At 49.1% G+C, this 17,500-nt stretch overlaps 1 protein-coding gene across 9 annotated transcripts in view; it reads right to left on the reverse strand.

Moving 5' to 3' along the window:
- lcor (ligand dependent nuclear receptor corepressor) overlaps positions 1-17,500 on the reverse strand; it is a 40,024-nt gene that overhangs the window by 43 nt on the left and 22,481 nt on the right. For 2 of the 9 annotated variants that reach the window (XM_088372801.1, XM_088372792.1), the window contains 6 exons: positions 6,070-17,095; positions 5,901-5,958; positions 4,965-5,820; positions 3,442-4,864; positions 1,069-3,376; positions 1-814 (listed from right to left, as the gene is read on the reverse strand). The exon at positions 1-814 is cut by the window's left edge and continues 43 nt beyond it. In XM_088372801.1, coding sequence (XP_088228927.1) covers positions 15,958-17,095 — 1,138 coding nt within the window. In that variant the 3' untranslated portion in view covers positions 1-814; positions 1,069-3,376; positions 3,442-4,864; ... (1 more) ...; positions 5,901-5,958; positions 6,070-15,957. The remainder of the gene's footprint in view (positions 815-1,068; positions 3,377-3,441; positions 4,865-4,964; positions 5,821-5,900; positions 5,959-6,069; positions 17,096-17,500) is intronic. The other 7 variants (XM_088372800.1, XM_088372793.1, XM_088372795.1 and 4 more) reach the window with 7 other exon arrangements.

Below are 17,500 nucleotides of genomic sequence, written 5' to 3' on the forward strand. Positions count from 1 at the left end.
GAAGCAAACACACCACTGTTGATTTTATTCACAAGAATGCCCACATGATGCATGACGATTCAAAACAAACCAAAAAATGGCTCTGACTAGACTCAACAGCTTTTACTCTTACAGAAAAATGTACCAACATTTTGCAAGATTCTGAGTTCGGTGGCCATTTTAAAGCAGGGTTGCCAAAGATGACTTACTGATCGCAACAGAGACCGTATGTACACTTGTCGTTTGCATCTATGGGTGTCTGGCTACTTGGCTTTTGTCAACAATTTAGAATGCATGCAGCTTTTCTTTGTGTAGTTAAAAAAATAAATAAAAAGCCTGACACTGCATATTTAAGTCAATTTGGTTTCAGCCTAACTTTACAATTGTCTTGTCATTGAGAATGTCTCAAATGATTCCAGTTTGTATGCACGATAGACTGCCAATGCCAATGTTTAAAATGGACCACTTGAATTCAGTTCACAGTTTAATTGCAGTTCAGTGGTACACACACAATTACAGTACAAACAGTTCATTTCATGATTAAAAAAACAACAGTAAAACAACAATATTGCAAAATGACGCGGCGCTGAGAGAAAGAAAGCGGCATCATGCAGATAGCCAGTGTGCACACCCAGTGAAAAAGTGGAGGGAGGGAGGGAAGGAAAGAAAGGACAAAAGAAAAAACGCAGTCATACTCTCCTTAAATGCTGGCTGGGCGCTTTGCCCTCGCCGCATCCGCACCCGTCCGTCTCGTGTCGGCCGCTCATCACGGGCGAAGGTTGGCTCCCCCCACGGCCGGTATTCGACGTTTGGACTCATCCTCCGCCTTGTGCCACTGCAAAAAGAAAAACGGCTCTGTTGCATGCGGTTCACTTTGTGGACGTACTCATTACCTGTCTATTAAAGCTTGCTCCTATTTTAAGCTCCCTTCATTAATAGCGTATGCACACATGAATGGTTTTGTTTTCTTTTTATGTCTGTTCCTATATGAAGAATTCAATGCTTATAATTTCTTTCTTTGTCGTAAAGTGCTTTGAGCTGCATTTCTTGTATGAAAGGTGCTCTACAAATAAAGTTTTTTATTATTACCCTCTGGTCCCGCGGTCCTGTCCAGTCCCTCTCTGTGCAGGCACTTGTCCGATCCAGTGCCCCAGCAATCCTGAAAGGCAGACATATTGTGTTGGTTTTGGCAAGGGGAAAAATTCCACTAGCACCCCCCCAACCTAGACTAAGGTAAGTTTGAATCAGGTAACTAGCGGCACGCACGGGCTGGCGCATGTCTCATACGGCCCTCCCGCATTGGAGCAATCCGGGTTATGAAATGTTTAACCCCTTACAAAAAGGGAGGGAGGGAGGGAGGGAGAGAGCGGGAGGAGATGAAAAGAGGCTTTGGTGCGCACTTAAGCGCAACCGGCCAGTTCCCCCTGAGTAGAGCTGGCTTGGCCCCGAGACGAAAAAAGAGGAAAACGTGACGTCACGGAGAGTGTCACGGAGAATCTCCTTGTCCTCGACACCGTCGACGACACTGGGACCCAGTCTGGCAGACATTATACCCTGGTATTCCACAAAGGGCAAGATATAGCCACGTTCCACCCTGAGTGCACCAGGCCATGCAGGTACTGCCGGGCGCGTTGGAGGGAGGGGGGGAGAGAGAGAGAGAGAGAGAGAGAGAGAGAGAGCGAGAGAGAGCGAGAGAGAGCGAGAGAGAGAGAGGGGGGGGAAGGGAAGGGAGAAAGGGTTGCAGGGGGTGTCTACTTTGCCGATTCGTATCTAGAGGGTCACAGCAACCCAAATGCCCGTGCGTGCTACTAGTTACCCTATTCAAATAGACAGGGGTAGGGAAAGCACAAAAGAAAAACCGAAGTCATACTCCCCGAAACGCTGGCTGCATCTGCACCCATCAGTCTCGTGTGGGCCGCTCGTCACGGGCCAAGGTCCGGGTCTGCTCCGGCCGGTGTTGGACTCGTCTTCCGCCTCGCACAAGTGCAAAAAGACAAACGGCACTCAGTTGCCTGCGGCGCACTTCTGTCAACGTACTCATGACCTGCCCCCTCCCTGGTCTTGTGGGTGCAGCCCAGTCCCTCTCGGTGCAGGCTGGCGCTCGCCCCATCCGCCGCCCCGGCAACCCTGAACGGCAGACAAATAAGGAAATCAAATTAAAACTAACAAGTGTGTTGCATATTGGATTGCCATGTCACCACCACCTCTGGCCAGCCTTGGCCAGTCATACATCAGGCTCCTCTTCAGCACTTGGCGACTGCTTTCTTTGGGTGATTCCTTCCTTTGCACCCCGCTCACCAATCGCGGGTCTGGTGGCCTCCGTCCACCGGCTCTTCGTTTCATACATCGTCTCTTCCACCTTGCAAGACAAGCACAAAAGTCTCGCTGCGCCGTCGCTTGCGCTTGCCGTCGCTTGCGCTTGCCGTCGCTTGCGCTTGCCGTCGCTTGCGCTTGCCGTCGCTTGCGCTTGCCGTCGCTTGCGCTTGCCGTCGCTTGCGCTTGCCGTCGCTTGCGCTTGCCGTCGCTTGCGCTTGCCGTCGCTGCGCGGTCGCTTGCGCTTGCCGTCGCTGCGCGGTCGCTTGCGCTTGCCGTCGCTTGCGCGGTCGCTTGCGCTTGCCGTCGCTTGCGCGGTCGCTTGCGCGGTCGCTTGCGCGGTCGCTTGCGCTTGCCGTCGCTGCGCGGTCGCTTGCGCTTGCCGTCGCTGCGCGGTCGCTTGCCGTCGCTGCGCGTTTGGCACTCAATGAGGGCTGCACAACATTTTGGAAAATCAATGATATGGCAGTATTGGGCCAGACCACTGCATTGAGGCAAGTTGTGCAAAATTCTTGGATGGAGGTTAACTATTTGATCGCAATAAGATCAGTTAGATGAGTTAACTTTAACTTACATCAATGACTTAGTCTTAACTCATTACAAATAGTTAGGCAAGAAAGCATGTTTCGTTTGAGACATGAAAAAAAAAAAATCTTTGCTGTCTTAAAGTGCATGTCAATAACCTAGACCACCATATGGCAGTTTTCCAATACACGTGCAGCCCTACACACATGTCACCATTGGTGTCCAAATGGCAGCCTCGGGTCAACTTGATCAACACACCACACGACTGAACACGACACTGCTTTGTAGGACTAAACATCAATGGCAACATTTCGTGATTGATTTCATGAATTTGCGTCAAAGAATTCTGAATTTGTTTCAGTATGCAGCCCTCAAGCAGACATTGGGACACCGCTGGTGTAATTAAAAAAAAAAAAAAAAAAAAAAATCCATTTCACACGAAGCTGCGCAGGTCGACGCCTCCAGGGAAGCGGGTCTCCCTCAGAACTCGGCGACTTCAGAGCGATGCCACAGCGGTCCGTTCACCTCTGATCAGATCGTGTCACATCCCGGTCGCCATCTGCAGAAACAGAAACAAATGTTAGGAACTCAAAGAGCACCCCAAGTTGTCGGTCACTTGCTTACTTGATCACAGCGGCTAGCTCCTATTGGTGAGCGTCGCCCGGTCGGATGGGGCCGTGCGTCACCCCCCCCCTTTTGCGTCCGGCCTGCAAATGGCAGAACATGCAATGAGTTGGGCGCTGCTCGCATCACTACGTCTTCCTCGTGGACCCGCTCGCCCAAACACCGCCCCCTCACCTAGAGAACAAAGGACACACAGCTTAGATCAAGCACGACAGCGGTAGGTTAGAAAAAGACTAAATGCTACCGTCTCGCTCCAATGCTGTCCTACACCTAGGGGAGAACAAAGAACGCAAGTACCACAGCGGTGGTAGGTTAGGGTTAGATGACGTGCAACAGTGGCAGGTTAGAAAAAGACAAAATGGTACAAGTCAAATTGCAAAATTGGACATTCGGGATCGGCTCGCTCCGACGCCGCCCTACACCGATGGGGGAGAACAAAGAACGCAGCGAGCACGACAGTGGCAGGTTAGAAAAAGACACAAAATGGTACAAGTCATATGGCAAGCTTGGACATTGGGCTCCGCGTCAAAATTCAGTTTTGTCTCCATCCAAGTCACCACGTCCTCCCCCAAGTGAGCCGTGAATGGCAACCAAGCACAAGACACCGCTGGATCCAGATAAGCCAAAAACCTCTTAAGCAAGACCAACCGTCAGACCCCCAAACACTGTCCCCACCTGCAACCTTTCCGTCGTGCACCCATAACCAAAGGCAACCACACTGCCCCCTCCTGGGCACACGATCCGCACATGTTGACTTTTGCAGCGTGCTGCTTGATTCTTGACTTGATATGGCATTGCTCCTATGGATATGGCATTGCTCCTATGGATATGGCATTGCTCCTATGGATATGGCATTGCTCCTATGGATATGGCATTGCTCCTATGGATATGGCATTGCTCCTATGGATATGGCATTGCTCCTATGGATATGGCATTGCTCCTATGGATATGGCATTGCTCCTATGGATATGGCGCTGCGCCTTTGGACAGGCCGCTGCGCCTTTGGACAGGCCGCTGCGCCTTTGGACAGGCCGCTGCGCCTTTGGACAGGCCGCTGCGCCTTTGGACAGGCCGCTGCTCCTTTGGACAGGCCGCTGCTCCTTTGGACAGGCCGCTGCTCCTTTGGACAGGCCGCTGCTCCTTTGGACAGGCCGCTGCTCCTTTGGACAGGCCGCTGCTCCTTTGGACAGGCCGCTGCTCCTTTGGACAGGCCGCTGCTCCTTTGGACAGGCCGCTGCTCCTTTGGACAGGCCACTGCTCCTTTGGACAGGCCACTGCTCCTTTGGACAGGCCATTGCTCCTTTGGACAGGCCATTGCTCCTTTGGACAGGCCATTGCGCCTTTGGACAGGCCATTGCGCCTTTGGACAGGCCATTGCGCCTTTTCATGTGGAATACTTATTCCATTCGGCTCCTCTTGCAGCCTACAAAAACACAGACAGACATTAATTGTGTGCTGGGAAGCTAAAACTCGACAACCATTGTGTGTTGGGAAGCTGAAACTTGACAAAAACAGGTTTTCACCTGATTTAGGACTACTCTTCCTCCGTGTCCTCAACATCACTGAAAGGGCTCCTTCAAGAGCCTCCTGCTTGCTTTGTACAGAAGGATGCTGGCTGGGCGGCCTGTTTTAGTGCTACAAAAGACAAGCAAATGATTGCAACAAAAATAGACATTGAGTAGAGTGCCAATGGCATGATTTTTTACCAACAATTATACATACTAGGAGTTTTACATTTGAAAAAAATATTATATTGTAGTAAGTTACGATAATCTATCAAACTGATAGTTAATACTTTAATTTGATACATTCTAAGTAGTTTTACATTTGAAAAAATACATAATCATGACAAGAATTATTAAAGCTTATAATTCATATTTTAATTTCATCATCTACAACTCACCTCACATTGGACAGATGATCCAGGTTGGCGGCGTGGCGTCCAAAACGGGAGAAAATAACCCGCCGCGCAAACGTTTGTTGCGTAACGGAACGAGCGGGCGGGCGGGCGGTCGGGCGCCATCTTTGAATGGATTTGGTCCGATTTGGACATGACGTAACATATACGTTGCATTCACCAGCAGTTTGCATGGCACGGAAATGGCACACGGATAATATAAAATAATTAAAAAATGGTTTAGTTGACTAGAGTCAAACTAACATTTCCTATAGTCAGACAAACGCGCGCTTATCGGCGGCGTCATTTACGAACCTTCTATAGACAGACGAATGAAAAAATGCTGGCCAGCATGAAAAAAAACAACCGCGAAAGACATTTAAAATACCACCAAAACGCGCAACGACGCGACGCAAAGTGGATTGTGGCGTGCCGTGCCGTGCCGTGCCGAAACCTCAAGCACTCCCTGGACAGCGAAAATCCTGCAAGAAATAATAAATGGCATCGTAAGAAACTGCAAACATTTGCTCACGGGCTAAATGGCCTGCGGCCTACAATTTACCTCCAGGCCCACCGTCGCGGTGGACGTGACGTTGCCGAGTCACGAGAGTACGACAATCCTGCGACAAACAAAATAAATTGAAAAAAAAGGCTTGTGAGAAAAAGCAACAAAGCGTGCCGTCGTGAGAAACGGCAGGAGACGACAAACATTTGCTAGCATGCTCGCTTACCTGAGAAACCGCCCGCCGCCGCCGCCGCCGCCGCCGGCCCGCGCTCGGTGGCACCTGCATATGATAACTCCCCTTGAGCGAGCACACCTGTCTTCAATTGACCTAAAGCCCTGACGTCACATCCGTCGATTCAAATCTTCTTCTCCTGATCGTCCAACGGCGCTCGGCACACTGACGCCACCAGGTGGTCGCCAGGTGTCATGGTGACTACTGTGGAAAGGGTGGCTTCGGACTATCCGTTGAAACTTTCAACACCGAACATGTTTGGATGGAGGATACCCTATCAATAGGACCAAATCTCCTTTGGTTTCCGAGCAGGCTCTGGTCGAGTGGTTAACGCCATTGCCTTCAATCAAATGAAAATATTTGTATCGAGTATATTTGTATTGTATATTTGTAAACGTGCTTTTGTTGTGCAATTAACCCTTTATTTATTTATTCTCTCTTTTTTTAACCTCGTGTAGTGTACCTACACATATTGTCATATAAAATGTGTGATTTTTATGTTTTAATTGGCGAATATAAAAACAAGGAATAAGACGCCAGACACGTTTTAACATAAATGTTTATTAAAAATAATAATATCAAAAGCAAATTTCAAACCAGCAATCTAATGTGAAATTGCAGTAGATATATTGGATAACAATATTTAGGCGTATATAGGTAGACACGTTATTTAAAAACGACTATAAGTGTTATACTACGACACAAGTGTTTACCAGCTCAGTGGCCTAAGAGGAGAGTGTCCGCCCTGAGACTGGGAGGTCGTGGGTTCAAACCCCTGCCGAGTCATACCAGTGACTATAACAATGGTACCCATTTCTTCCCTGCTTGGCACTCAGTGTAAGGGGTTGGAATGGGGCCCCCCCCCTGCTGCTCACTTATACTCCGGTGCGACTTACAGTCCGAAAATTACGGTAAGTTCAAAAATATCAGAGGAAGTGATAAACAACTGAGGTGATTTGGTTGCATAAGCAAGCCTAACCCTAAGCACAGCAAAAGCGAGAGCAAGCCTAACACAAACCCTAACCCTAAGCACAGCAAGAGCTCTGGTCGAGTGGTTAACGCCATTGCCTTCCATCAAATGAAAATATTTGTATCGAGAGTTCATCCTAAAATGAATTGTTCGTCACTTTCTTCTTCGTTTTGATTTACGGCGTGGTGGCACCAGCTTCAATGTGCATTACTGACACCTACTGGTTGAAGTCATATGAACTGAAAAAAGAACGAATCACTTTAGGAAGTGATTCGTTCACTAACCCTAACCCTTGTATTTATATTCGCCAATCAAAACATAAAAATCAGACATTTGGTTAACTGCTATATATATGTGTATATATATATATATATGTATATATATATGTGTGTGTGTGTGTGTTTTACGTTGTTATATGAGTTGGTGTCCCCCAAAATAACAAATGTGTGTGTGGGGACGATTCGTTGAACGATTCGTTTGAACGAATCTTTTGACCTCGACTCAGCCGCTGTCAGAACAGCAGAGCGTCTTTAAAAGTGACTTTGTTCTTAATGTCGCAATATTTGATAGAGCTAGTCTAAAACAGTAAACAAAGCCATATTGATTCTTTTGGATTTTAATCACAATCACTTTCAATATTTTATTCCTTACACTGTCTAAAACCTTTTTTCAAAAACTGTCACTTTCATTTCCAAAAGAAATACAATTTAAAGAATATTTACTATTTATTTGTATTCAATTATTCGAGTCTCCATACATATATAGGCATAGAACTTTACGTCTTTTGCTGTAATATAACTGCTTTTAATATAGAAGCTGGTGTAACACTTAACAGATTTTTGTTGGTGGTGTGCCTCAAGATTTTTTCCAATGAAAAGGTGTGCCGTGAATGAAAAAAGGTTGGGAAACACTGTTATAGAGTATTTAAAGAGTGCCATATCATATTTGATCATCCCGTGAGCCACAAACGACTTGGACAAATGAATTTGTGACAATAAAGTTGGACACATTATTTTGACAACCACATTTATTAGAAGAATAGTGGTTTTGGAAAGAAGGTTCTAGCATCCAGTGAATACGACCTTTTACACAACATCACAGCTGAAATGTGAAACGTTGCTCTCCTTTCCTTCTGCTTTGTCTTTTTCTTAGCAAATTTGAAGAGAGAAGTAACATAAGAATCATAAATTTTTACACATGCACAAAGACAGATCTAATCAGCGGCGAAAACAAGGGAAACAAAAAAGATCAAATGCTGCTTTCTTCTTTATGTTTCTTTGTCTCCAAAATAAAGACCATTAAATAGAAAATCACAGACACGATGAGACGTTTTATTGTCGTCCAATCAGATTTCGGCATACAAACAAAACAAGAAAAGTAAAACAGTGCAGTCAATCAATCAATCAAGCAATCAATCAATCAATCAATCAATCAATCAATCAATCAATCAATCAATCAATCAATCAATCAATCAGTCAGTAACCAACCAACCAATCAAAAATCAGTACGAATGGACAGTGACTTTAAGTGCTCACGTGCACTCAGAAGAGAAGCCTATGAGTCACAAACAAGGTACAAAACAAACGAAAAACTTTATTGTACATAAATAAAACTACTTGAGAAAACCTTTTTTTTAAATTTGACTTTTTTTTCCCCGGTCAAACTGTAAACAGCATCAAAAGAAAGGAAAGGTCCTTTTTGAGTTGTTGTTTTTTTTTGGAGGGAGTGTGAACCTTTGTGTGAGTGTGTAAGCATTTGTGAGGTAAAGTGTGGAAGGGATGCTTGGGTGTCCTGAGCAGGGGCACAGCGCCCCCTGGGCGGAAGGAATGAGGTATTTCTATACATCTTCGAACCCGAAACGACGAGACGACAAGAAGAAGAAGAAGAAGAGAGAGAAGAAGAAACAAAACAGCGTCAGGCTGCCAGAATTGGAAAAAAGAACCAAAACGCAGACAGTGCTGGGACACCTTCCACGACGCATTAGCAACGCTTACCAGAGCGTCGCCGGAATGTCGGAAGTGTTGTTGTCAATGTTCTGTACAAAAAACAGTCAGCTGAATGAGCTCATCTTCCAATTCTCTGTGTATCAAAAGGACAACTTGTCACAATGCAAAAATCAACACAGGCAGAAAAAAAAGAAAAAAGAAAAGTTGCTTGTCCATCCAAAGCAAGCTACCGCGTGACCGTGACGCAGTGCGCTCAGCAAGCTTGCTTCCTTCCTTCCTTCCTTCCTTCCTTCCTTCCTTCCTTCCTTCCTTCCTTCCTTGGGCACATTCAGAATGTTCCGAAAAAAAATTCACAGAAAAACAAAACAAACAAACAAACACACGCAGAACAAAAAAAACAAAAACAAAGGTTCTAGCGCTTATGAAATTTTAGCGACATGATGCAAACGATAAGTGCAGAGGGACTTTTGGAAGCAGTCCAAAGCCTTCTTGATATACGTGTGTGTGCGTCATCGTTTGACCGCTGGGTACAAAAAAATGAAGAGTTAGCCAAACTCTATCGAAATTCTGAATTCCAACTATCTCGTTTCCGACACCAAAACATGCCGCAAAGTCTGACCAAGTCAAGAAGACGTGACCGAGCTAGCGCGTCGTCGCCATTTTGTGAGCTCACTTAGCAAAGCTATTCGTGTGAAATGGCCAAACCACACTGTAAACCCAGAGAATTTAAGATTCAGAGAAAAGACAAAATCATCAACGGGATGATCTGTAAGTAGACTGCAACGCCACAAGACCAGAATGAAAAAGAAGAACTCAAAAACCCACAAACGTCGCAAGCTGCTTGCGAAGGCTGGGAGTCGCTTGAAACCTTGGGGAAATTGTATGATTGAACATGAGGTATTGAAATTTTTCACATTTGCAATCACCATGGCAACATTTTCCGAGGTCTGACTTTGTTGTCCCTGAAGCGAATAAGAACTGAGCCGTTTGACAAAATCTAAGCAAAATGCAAATCCAACGCCCAAATCGGCCACTGGCTGCTTCATGAGTTTGCCAACTATTTTGTTTGACTGTTAATTAGCAGAGAGGAAGCCCAACCCTGCAGCTGCGCTAATCTGACCTCATTCTGATTGAACAAGAATTTCCAGGGGCTCCCTTTGGAATTGATCCAAAATGGACCACCTGAAAAGAGCCTGACAGTCAAAATTCAGAGAAAGGATCATTTTTAGAAAATCGTAAAAAGACGACCTTGACTTTTTTTTTTTTTTTACTTCATATACCTGAACAAAGCGTCTGAGGGTCCCTGAGGCCTTCTGGGTCAATCCCCCCCCCCCATCCCCGACACATCTGTTGAGTTACGCTAAAAACCATTGATTGAAAGTCAGGAAAATCAATTTAAGTCTCGCACGCGCGCAAATGTCACATACACGACCGGGAAAACACAAAAAATGATTGCAAGATCTCGGGAGGGGGGCTCAACGGCGAGGGGATTGTTTCCGTCGACGTTCGGTATCGCCGACGTTTGGGTCCGACAAAAAGGCCTGAAGGGCGTGGGGTGTTTGCTATCTACACCGAGCGGCATGCAAAAATATCAGAGGAGAAAATGAAAGCGCGTACGCTCGCTCAGCCTGAGGGGTAAACAGGCTCCGAGGGTAGGTAAAGCATTTTTATGTACAAGCAAGCGTGCGTTCCTCAGCGGCGCCCGCTTTTGTGTCGCCCCCCCTCCCCCATTGGCTTTGCTAAAGGAGAAGCTAGCTAGCGACTGGACACGTCAACGGACTGCGCGGAACTAACGTTTTCCCTGAATGGTTACCAGAAAAGGCACCGCCCTCTCCCGCTTCAAGATAAAACTTTATTCTTCGACACGTTCTCTATGTACAAGGTTGACGTGCGTGCGTGCGTGCGTGCGTGAGGTTCAATGTGTTTACATTCACTTGACGCGGATCAAGAGGTATACTGCAAGCCAGAAGGAACGCTAACGGGAAAAAAACAACAACCCAAGGATCGGTGCCAACAAAGACGCCAGCGAGAGAAGAAGAGCAAATGGACCAACGCGTGGATGGCAAAGGCAGACCAAAGCATCTTTTCTGCTCTCCGAAGTGGCCTTCAAAGAGTGCCAATCTTGAAACGGCATCTTTGTTGCGCCACCGACGGACGGACGGACATTCGGACACGGCTGGAGTGAAGCGAGAAAGGAAGCAATCACTTTACCAATTGGCTCCGGTCACAACTTGAGTCCAAAGTTACAACACAAGCTAAAGAGCGTGACGTCAAATGATGAGGTGAGGTGAGGTGAGGTGAGATTCTCCTGCCCGCCACTATTTTCTGAGGTATTCAGTGTTTTTCTTCCTATACGTTCTTTTTTTTGCACATAAAACAACAACAAGAACAAGAACAACAAGAACAACAACCACCCTTGCTGAGACGTTCCAAAACGTCCATTTTTGGTCTTGGGGGAGCAGCTTTCCTAACATTTGGGAAGTGGTGTGCCACTGAGGTGAAGCGGATGTGTACAATCGTGGCGCCTCCTAAAGCACTCAAAGAGGTTTGGGCTGGAAAACAACAAACATGGGGAGGGAGAAGGCGCTTCAAAGCAGAATGATCCAGAAACGACGGGCCACCGCCAGCTAGCCAAATGCTGAACGGACGGACGGACGGGCGGTTGAGCGGGCGCTTTGTCCGTCGGTCGGTCGGTCGGTCGGTCGGTCGCTCGCTCGTCGCTGTCAATCAACTAACTCTACAGCAGACGAGCGAGCGGCCAAAGTCATGAGCGAGCGACGTTGGAGTGTTTCCGCTATATTTTGTGTTTCGACGTTGATTTGATTCAAGCGCTACTCGAAGGTTTCCACAGGCAAGTCTCGATTGAGAGTTGCTCAACTTCCAACACGCCAGGCATGCTGTGTCGAGACGATCCCGACGCTAATCCTCACTAGCACATGTATGGCATTTCACATTATATGCTAGCGTTAAGCGAGTTGACTTTAATGACATGGTTTGGCCTTTCACGACACAACCTTGCGATGTTCTGGACAACGCAACTTTGGGGGAAAAGACATTGCCGACAAAGCGAGCAAACAAAGGCAGGCGTCCGCCCGCCCGCCCGCCCGCCCGCTTCTTGCAAGGAACCCATCCATCCGCCCACTCAGCCAGCATATGGCTGGCTACCTGACGAGTGTTTGTTCAAAGCAATACGACAGCAAACCTGACGTATCTCTAACACCTGACGTTGGATTAAAGGACTTTTTTTTTTTGTCCTCAACAAGAAGGAAAAGAGCAACACTGACAGCTAGGCTCTTTTAAAAAGGCCTACAAATATGTCAAGTAGCGGCACTAAAAATCCTGATTTGTCATGTGTTGACTGTGTGTGTGCGTATTGTACAATCAGCTGCTTGGATAAAGTGGTCAGACCTGAGGTATCCACGACAACCACAAGAGGAAACCACCACAGCGGGTGCGGACAAAATGGCAGCGGCCAACGGGGCGGCATCGGCGAGCTTAGCGCAGTTGTTGTTGTTTTTCTGGCAGTCTTGGAGACAAAAACATCAACTCAACAAGATGGTGGAGCCAAGCACAAACAACATAAAAGTGACATATCTATTCCCGCCCAGCGCCCAGCGGTGTCTCCGATTCCTCGGTCGAATGGCTTGTCCTCACCCCGGAGGATGAAACCTGACCACCCAAAAAGGTTTTGTTTTTTTAGGCGTCCATCCCACGAGGATCCGCGCCACCACTTCTCTAAAGGTTGTCCTGTGACTGTGTGTGTGTGTGTGTGTGTGTGTGTGAAGACAGAAATATGAGGTAGGGTGGCAAATATTGGTCAGTCAGAGACTTGACACCTGGCCCTCAGCAAGAGGGAGGCGACTTGGAGAAAAAAAAGAAAACAAAGTGTGCTCGCGGCGGTTTCCCGTCGCTAGGATACAGCAAAGTACGAGGCACGGCAAAGAAGTCCTTTGAGTGAGATTGAGGTATAACTTGTGGTCCGTCCGTACATCATATTCTTTTCCATATATTCTCTAAACATCTGCTGCAGGTAGTTATGTGTGTGCGCGCGCGCGCTCACCGCTATTTTTTTTTATTTTTTTTTTCCCCCCGACTGACATAGTATTGCTGCCCCCGTCCCGCCGGCTGGGCTGCATCCTGAGACGATTACAGTACTGAAGGCTACCGTTCTCTTCTACATTCAAGGTGAGAGCCAGTCAAAGACATTGTTCCGATCGTGCGAGGGCGGCGCCGTTGTGAGCGAAGACAGTCCGAACATCAAAAGAAAGGGCACGCACCGCTTCGGCCGGAGGGGTTTTGTGGGGGCGTGGGGTTAGGGTTAGGGGGGCAGGTGGTGTTGAGGAAGAACAGAGTCAATTTCACAACGCACGTTTTTGGGGGTTTTTTCTTTGAAAAACTTCAAACCGTGCTCACGATTGTTAACTTCGCTCCGGAAAGATTTGAGCGAGCAGGATTTTGCGATTCGTAGGTGCCCCGAAAACAAACAAGTTCCTCCTGGGCCTTTGCTTGCCGACAAAGCTTTTTGGATTTTGCTTCCAGAGCCAATTGTTGAACGTAAGCATTTTGCTCCGTTACGTCATTTGAAATGCTTGTAGTACATTTTGTACGCTCGCCTTTAGACACTGGAGTGTTTTTGTGGTCGCACTGCAAAAGAGCGTTTTGGACAAAGTGATAAGTGCTGCTCCTTTGAAGTAAGTGCCAATTCAGTTTTTTTCAAACACAAATTCATGCTACGCGCTAAAACCAAAAGCTCGTTTTAGACACTCAAAATGCTCGGCATTGTTCAAAGTGTGGACGCATTTCATGCGGGACGTCTTTTGCTGCCAATTCAGATGCCAGTGATTGTAAGGAACTGCTAGGCTAGGCTAGGCTAGGCTAGGCTAGGCTAGGCTAGGCGTAAAGAAGCCTCAATGGTCAAAGCGGTGCGTGCCGTTTTAGAGGAAAACGTACATTGAAGAGAAGTTGCTCAGAACATTGAGCAAAAAAAGAAAGCGAGGGAGCTCCAGATGTGAGTGACGCTGCGGCCACAATACGCATTGAGTGTGTGTGCCCGTTTGTGCCGCGTCTTGGAGGCGCCCAATGGTGCACACCAAAATGTCCCACCGGGGCTGCTATGAACAAGAGTGTTTTTTTCCTTTTCTTTCTTTCTTTCTTTCTTTCTTTCTTTCTTTCTTTCTTTCTTTCTTTCTTTCTTTCTTTCTTTCTTTCTTTCTTTCTTTCTTTCTTTCCTTCCATCCATCCATCCATCCATCCATCCATCCATCCATCCATCCATCCATCCATCCTGTTCGCGCTGTCAGAGCTGGGGAAAAAACACTTGAGCCAAGCACCCCCAGCGGGAGGGAGCCAAGTGGCACCTGGCTGCGCTAAAGCTAGGTCAGCGCCAACCTCGCCTGCCCTCGCCCGCCCGCCCGCCCGCCCGCCCCAGAATAGCGAGGCTCCAAGCGCAACCTGGTGTCTTTCACGTCCCAAAGTGCTATGACGTGGAATAGGAGAGTTGGGAGTGTCGTGTTTCTTTTTGCTTTTTTTGTTCCATTTAGGGGAGTTGCGCTGCAGTGTGTGTGTGTGTGTGTGCGTGCGTGCGTGCGTGCGTGCGTGTCAGGTGAGCTCGGTGGCTGCACCGCTAGCTGTTTTTGCTAAGTAGTCTCATTGGAACGCGAACCACGTCTCAGTTACACCCTGAGTTCACAACCAGCAGAAAAGAAACAATTGGCTTGTATCAGTCGTAATAATTTATAATATATTAAATCTGACTATCAGCTAAACCCCCCCGCCCCGCCCGCCCCGCCCCCACTGCATATGAAGCCCACCCCATATATAAATGCACATTGTCGTAGTAAACTGCCTTTAAAACTTGAAATTGGACGGGAGAGCAACTCCATGAGTTGAGCTTGATTCAAAGAGAAAAAGGAAAAAGGAGGAGAGCAAAGTATCCTGGCTAAGGCCAGGCTATCTACCGTAGCTAGCGGTTAGCCCCGCTAAGACATTAGCATAGGAGCGGGAGCTAGCTCCTCGTGCGGATAGCAGCCGAGCTTGGCGCCCGTCCCGAAAGGCCGAAAAGCGTGCCGGCCTTCCGCGATCGGACACCGACGGAGGTCCATGAGGTAGCGCCGGCCGGCCGGCGCCGCTGCGGCTGACCCGCCTTCGGATCCGGCGGCGGCGGCGGCGGCGGTGGGCCCTCCCGACCCGGCTTGTGAGACGGACCGTAATAAGTGCATGATGCGAGGGGCAACGATGCCGAGGTAACCCGGTCCGTCCGCCAAAGCGCCGGACCCAAAGTGTAGTGCAAAAGAAAGCAAACTCAATCAAACGTAAAAGAGGAGAAAAATGATCTCACCAGTCAGTAGTTTGTCGCAAAACTCACAAACATGCATCCCTGAATGACTTTTTGTGTGTCTTCTCGTTCCGCGCGCAACTCGGCGGGACGTTGCGGCGGGGCGGGGCGGGCCGGCGGGCGGGCGGGCGGGCGGGCGGACGGGAAAGAAAGGTCTTGCGGTTAAAGCATGGTGGCTACCTGGCAGGCGGGTTTCCATTCGCAACCCTGACGACGAATCTCAAAGATGTTGATTCATACGTACACGGAAATGGTCACTTCCCAATGGTTTTGTTTGTTCTTCAACTCTGCCCATTTGTCTCTCTGCCCAAAGTGGAATGTTCCCAAGAGACTGCACTGCCTTCATGAGCAGCTGAGGTTGTGGTCCAGAGAAGCGGGAGGCGCGAGGGCGGTCTGCTTTGCGGGCTGCTGGGCAAAATTCATGCGACTGAGTGGACCTGAAGGCCAACGGAAAGGTGTTAGAGTGAGCGCTGCCGTTTCCAAAATTGCAGCCCCCACCATCTCGGGGAATTGTCATCAAATTGTTAAAAATGCTCGGGGTCTCGCTTTTCATCCCTGCGTTTGTGCTCGGCCCGGATACTGCAAAGGAAATTGGCACAGGTGAAGAAGCCCCGTGGTTCCGCAGCTGGCTTTTATTGGACGGCTTCTATCTCCTCCTCGACGTCCGCCTTGAGCTCGGCGGGCCCGGCTTCGTCGGCGGCGGCCTCGTCGGCGGGCGGATTCTCCGCGTCGGCGGCGGGGAACTCCGGGCCGGCCGCCTCCGTCTTCATCATCAGCTTGAGCTTCTTCTTCGGGGGGTTCTTCAGGGTACCCATGCGCTCCTTGACTTTGTACTCCAGAGTGCTGTGCGGGATGCCGTACATGTTCTGCGCCTTGGAGACGCTCATTTTGCCGCTCATCACCACAGCGATGGCCTCCTCCAGGATCTCGCTGTTGTACTGCCGATAGCGACCGCGTTTCTTCCGCGGCTGCTTGGAGTTGGGGTCCCCCTCGGCGTCCGAGGTGGAGTAAGCCGGCCCGGAGGCCGAGTGCTCCAAGTCGGCGGCCCAGTATTCCGCCGCGCCGTCCAGCAGGCTTCCCAAGCTCCCGCCCCGCCGGTTCTGCTTGGGCAGGATGGCCCTCAGCTTCCGGCTCAAAGCGTTCTCGCCGAGTCCTCCGTTGCCGCCGCCGCCGGGCCCGAGTCCACCGAAAGCGTACAGCTCCGAGGCCGAGGAGTCCCAAGAGAGATCCATGCCTCGAACCTGCGGGATCTTGAGGTCCACCGGAGGCGAGTGGTCCCGTTTGGCGTGATGGTGGTGACGGTGATGCTGGGTCTTGGAGACCGGATTGTGGTGGTGGTGGTGTTGAAGCAGAGAATTCTTGAACGAGAAGGCTCCGTGGTGCTTGTGATGGTTCTCCAGAAAGGTAGGCAGGTCTTTGAGGTCCCCGGGGCTGGCCTGCTTCAGCTTCATCAGACTCTCCAGGTGGGCCTTGCTGCCCCAGAAGGACGACGAGGAGCCCTTCTGGCCCAGCAGGGAGTGCGACTGACCGTGATTGAGGAGAGCGGCCGACGACTCCAGGCTGGCCAACGACAGCGCGGCGGGCTGGCCCAGGAGGCGGTGCTTCTGGCTAAGCAACTCCTCCTTGATGCGCAGCGAGCGAGCCAGCGGCGGCGGCTTGAAGGAGCCGTCGTCCCCGAAGCCGTCTCGAAAGCTCGGCGGCGGCGGCGGCGTACCGTCTTCCTCGTTGGCTTCCGCCACGGCCCGAAGGTCCGCCTTGGCCGGCGGGTGCCTGCGTGCACGAAAACAACCGGTCACACCCAGCAAAATGGGGACTTTCTACCATACTGAAGGAAAAAGAACCCATGGATCAAAGACTCAGGAAAGAAGCAACAATTGTGGCTTTGGAACTCCTGGACTCTTCTGGCAGTTTGTCAGATAGACAGAACCAAAGCTGTCAGTTTCGGTCCCAATACTTTTGTCCATCGTTTTCAATCGAATGGCAAATGAAGAGACAGCATTGCGGCGGCGGCATGTAAATGTGTCTGCGGCCAGATGAAAGATGCAAAGTCCTTCTGCTTAAGTGAGGGCCGGTCGCCATGGCAACAGCATAAGAAGGAAGGAAAAAAAAAAGAAAGTATAGAAGAAGAGGATGAGGAAGCAGAAGAGGATGAGGAAGGAGAAGAGGAAGAGGAAG

This window comes from Syngnathus floridae, chromosome 4 (assembly GCF_059516105.1).
Source record: "Syngnathus floridae isolate MCC-2025c chromosome 4, RoL_Sflo_1.0, whole genome shotgun sequence".
NCBI classification, from domain to species: domain Eukaryota; kingdom Metazoa; phylum Chordata; class Actinopteri; order Syngnathiformes; family Syngnathidae; genus Syngnathus; species Syngnathus floridae.